The sequence below is a fragment of the Octopus bimaculoides genome, chromosome 28 (assembly GCF_001194135.2).
Source record: "Octopus bimaculoides isolate UCB-OBI-ISO-001 chromosome 28, ASM119413v2, whole genome shotgun sequence".
NCBI classification, from domain to species: domain Eukaryota; kingdom Metazoa; phylum Mollusca; class Cephalopoda; order Octopoda; family Octopodidae; genus Octopus; species Octopus bimaculoides.
Window position 1 is genome coordinate 15224247 of NC_069008.1, and position 4713 is coordinate 15228959.

General features: G+C 34.0%; 1 protein-coding gene across 4 annotated transcripts in view; it reads right to left on the bottom strand.

Annotated features, from left to right (window-relative positions):
- LOC106873070 (zinc finger protein ZFP2) overlaps positions 1-4637 on the bottom strand; it is an 11071-nt gene extending 6434 nt beyond the window's left edge. For 2 of the 4 annotated variants that reach the window (XM_052977619.1, XM_052977615.1), the window contains exons 1-2: positions 3956-4635; positions 535-2023 (exon numbers count right to left, since the gene is read on the bottom strand). In XM_052977619.1, coding sequence (XP_052833579.1) covers positions 774-1862 — 1089 coding nt within the window. In that variant the 5' untranslated portion in view covers positions 1863-2023; positions 3956-4635 and the 3' untranslated portion in view covers positions 535-773. Of the gene's footprint in view, positions 1-19; positions 2024-3955 lie in introns of all 4 variants that reach the window. The other 2 variants (XM_052977618.1, XM_052977617.1) reach the window with 2 other exon arrangements.
- Positions 4638-4713: the final 76 nt, after the last annotated feature.

Below are 4713 nucleotides of genomic sequence, written 5' to 3' on the forward strand. Positions count from 1 at the left end.
TTCATTGTTTAATACTTACGGAAATGTTTCATAAAAGAAAGAATAGTTATAAAGTGTGTGAATTATGTGTATTGAGAAAAGTATCAAAAGTGTTTGTAGAAGTTAATTGAAACAAATTCCTGCTCGAATTATACTTCTTTCAAAGTGAAGGTAAAAACGGAAGTACAATTATTGCCCATGCGTATCGTTAAATAAAACACATACGGGAGATAACTCTTGTCGCAATGTTTCAATTTAATGCAATTGTTTTTCCTGTCTGTCTCCATAATAAAACTTTTCTAGAACTAGTTTCAGATATTTTATATGAAGGTAATTCCTAGTGATAACACTGACTCTCCTTATCATCCTGATTTCACCCCTAATTCTGAAACTAGAATTAGTACTCATTCTTTTAATCACGGGCCCGAGAAACAATGAAGATTTTTAACTTCTACTCTCTGATGCAGCATGGGACAAGGTTTCTACAGACAGTTGACAATGATATGGTTTCTCTCCTGTATGAATACATTTATGTCTAGTTAAGTCACTACTTACAGAGATCGATTTACCACAGATATCATTGTCATATGGTTTCTCTCCTGTATGAACACACGTTTGTGTGCAGGTATCACAATGACACAGCTTCACTCCTGTATGAACACGTCTGTGGGCAGTTAAAGAACCATTTTTAGAATATGATTAACCACTGGTAGCAGTTACATGGCTTCTCTCCGATATAAATATGTTTATGTAAAGTCAAGGCAGTACTGCAGGAGAATGATTTACTGCAGGCATCAGTGATGTTGTTTCTCTCCAATATGAATAGGTCTGTGTGCAGTTAGGCGACTACTGTCAGAGAATGATTTACCACAAATATCACACTGATATGGTTTCTCTCCTGTATGAATACGTTTGTGTCTAGGTAAAGCACTACTATCAGAGAATGATTTACCACAGATATCACAATGATGTGGCTTCTCTCCTGTGTGAGTACGTTTGTGTGTAGTAACGTGAATACTTCTAGAGAATGATTTACCACAGATATCACAGTGATAGGGATTCTCTCCTGTATGAATACATCTGTGTGCAGTCATGGCACTATTGCAAGTGAAAGATTTACCACAGATATCACAATGATAAGGCTTCTCTCCTGTATGAATATATCTATGAGCAGTTAAGTGACTATTTTGTGAGAATGATTTACCACAGGTATCACAGTGATATAGTTTCTCTCCTGTATGGTTACGTTTATGTGTGGTTAAGTGACAATTCTTAGAGAATGATTTACCACAGATATCACAATGGTATGGCTTCTCTCCTGTATGAGTACGTTTGTGTGAAGTCAAGGTATTACTGTCAGAGAATGATTTACCACAGGTAATACAGTGATATGGTTTCTCTCCTGTATGAATACGTTTATGTCTAGGTAAAGCACTACTATCAGAGAATGTTTTACCACAGATATCACAATGATATGGCTTCTCTCCTGTATGAATACGTATGTGTGTAGTTAAGTCACAACTGCGAGAGAACAATTTACCACAGACATCACAGTGAAATGGCTTCTCTCCAGTATGAATACATTTGTGTTTAGTTAAGTGACATCTTTGAGAGAATGATTTACCACAGATATCACAATGATATGGTTTCTCTCCTGTATGAGTACGTATGTGTGTAGTTAAGTCACAACTGCGAGAGAACGATTTGCCACAGACATCACAGTGAAATGGCTTCTCTCCAGTATGAATACGTTTGTGTTTAGTTAAGTTACTTTTTTGAGAGAAGCATCTTTTACAGACATCACAGTTATATGAAGACTTTCTTATCTCTTTTATCATGTCTTCATGAGAAATCAATTCTTCAACCTGCTCACTCTTTTCCATTATTTTTCTCCTCAAATCACAATGTATATATATTGTTCTTGCTTTCTTTCTTATAATTCACTCTTTACAAAGAATTTGCTATGTACATCAATTCTTTTCAGTCTTAAAAGATGATAAATATTGAGTATGTATCTTCAGTTATCCCACTGTCATATGATATTCTGAAATAATAAAGAAACATCATATTTTACAATATGGAGGCTACTTAAAAAATACAGATTGAAACGTGGAAAATTTACATTTCTACAGAAATAAACATTTACCTGAACAACTGAACTCATAATTTGACAATGTTGTTCAGCTCTGAGGCATGTCTAACTGAGCACAAATATGATTAAAGACATTCTATTCAGCCTGTCCTCTCAAGGATTGTATATCTCGGTCTTCCTCATCAAATGCAGTCTTCAATATTCATAAATGCAAGGTGAAATTTAAGGGAAATGTGTTCCTATTTCTACTAGGTCATGTGACCACAAAGAAGGCTATGAAGAAATGCATGTTGTTCCTGCAGATTCTGCAAATTTTTATCACAGATCAAACAAAAATTAATATTCATAAATGAAGAAAAAACAACTGAATTCAAGAAACAAGAAGCATTAACAAAACATAAGTGGTCTGGCAGTGGTGAAGTTTGATTCCCCACCATGTGATTTGGGGTTGGGTCCTACAGTGCAGCACTTTCAGTAAGTGTCTTCTACAATAGCATCAGTGAAACCAAAGCCATCTGAGTGGACTTGGTTGATGGAAACTGAAAGAAGACTGTCATGTGTGTATGTGAGTGTATTCTTGTTTTGACATTCTGTGATAGATGTAGACAAGCATCAACATGTCATTTGATTCTCATCTTCCAGGGAAACATGTCTGGACATGGGAAAATATTACCTTGCTTGGGTGCCATTGTGGGTTGGTGACAGAAAGGGCATTTGTCCTTAACATGAACTCTGTTTGACCCAGGCAGACATAGAAAACTACTGTTTTAAATGATAATAATGATTTATATTCTCCTTATTGAGTAGCATATCTATTGATATATCTGTAGACTCAGCTACATATCTGTCTGTCTCTGTTTAAATAATTATCATTTCTACTTTCCCTTCATTTCATGTATATATCTACCTGTTTTTATAACACCAATAATTTAAACAATGAAAAAAAAAAATCCCAGAATATAAGACTGTCGGTACCCCAGCATGACCATAGCCTTTTGTCAAGAACATGTAAAAGATAGAAGTGTATGATCCACAGCTATTTGCTAAGGTTATTTCCCATTAATTTAACTCTCAATCGATACACCTTTTAATTTATAGATCTTCACGACATTGTTTTATGTTAAACATTTCAACTGTGCCTGTGTTTTGAACACATGAATGCAGAATATTATATAACTTCTACCTTCCTCCTCATTCTCTCTAATAACATAGACCTACACACATCACAGCTATATATATATATATATATTTTTTTTTTTAATATATATTTTATATTTTATATATTTTATATTTTATATATATTTTATATATATATATTTTTTTTTTTTCACTTTTCTTGAAATTCCGATATAACCGTAATCTACACATTCTGAAAGTTGTGAAGAAACTAAATCGACGCGTGTGAATTTATAGAAACCTTTTTTCCCCAGGGAAAATTTATTTTCACAAATTCTGATGTAATCGGAATCTACACCTCCTGACAGGTATTTGTAGAAAATTTCCTTTCAATAAATACATTTTTCGGAAAGTTATGAGGAAACGAATTGCTGATGTATTAGGCATACATCAGTAGCTGTACCAAGAAACAAACATTCGATTAATTATAATTAAGTACAGGTTTCTAAACTCAAAGTGTTGTAGTATATTTCAGGATATTTCTAAACTGAAGTGTTCTAGTATATTTGAGGATATTTCTCAAACTAAAACCTGCAACAAACTAACGGGGCAACAATAGAGAATGTTGAAGGTAGCTTCCAGGTAGAAATAGCAGCTAAATCTTGCACAAATCATAGACATCTGCTATCATTAAAAGATGACTGAGAAACAAAATGATACGTCAAAACAGAATTAAAAGATTAAATATTCTCATTGTTTAATACTTACAGAAATGTTTCATGAAAGAAAGACTTGTTATAAAGTGTGTGTATAATATGTATTAAACGTACTTTAAGTGTGTAAGTTTGTGTGTACTTGTAAAAGTTAAATAAGAGACACTGACGCACAAAACAAATTTGTTTCAATGTGCAAGTGAATGCGGAAGTACAGTTAATGCGCATGCGTCTCGTTTAATAAAACACATATGGGAGGTAACTCTTGTTGGAATTTCTAACCGTAATCCAGTTTTTTATATTTCTGACAAAAATTTTCTTCGATAAGTTTTAGGTATTTTATATGAAGGTTTCACACTTAATTTTGAAAGAAGAATTAGTTCTCTTTCCTTTAATCATGAGCTCTACAAACGATGATGATTTTAATTTCTACTTTTCGATGATGCATGGGTAAGAGTTTCTATCGTCTGCTGGCATACCTCGAGACAACAGCCACATGTTCCAAGCGAGCTTGTGTCACTCTCCGCCGAGCAACAAATATCCCTCTCTTGATTACATGAACTGGAAATCAAATGACACCAGCTCAATGAGTCAGGATGCAGGCAAATGACAGAGGTTTGAATCGAATGAATGGATGGGTGAGGTGAGTGTTTCTTTAAGAAAAATTAAACTTTAAAAAGATATATTTCCCAGATTCGTAATCCCTATTTTTCTACATGGATAACAAAAATATTCGTAAAAATGTTACAAATCAAGAAATTGCTGTGGGAACGAGGGAAAATTTCCAATGATTCCATGCTATGGGGGGGGGGG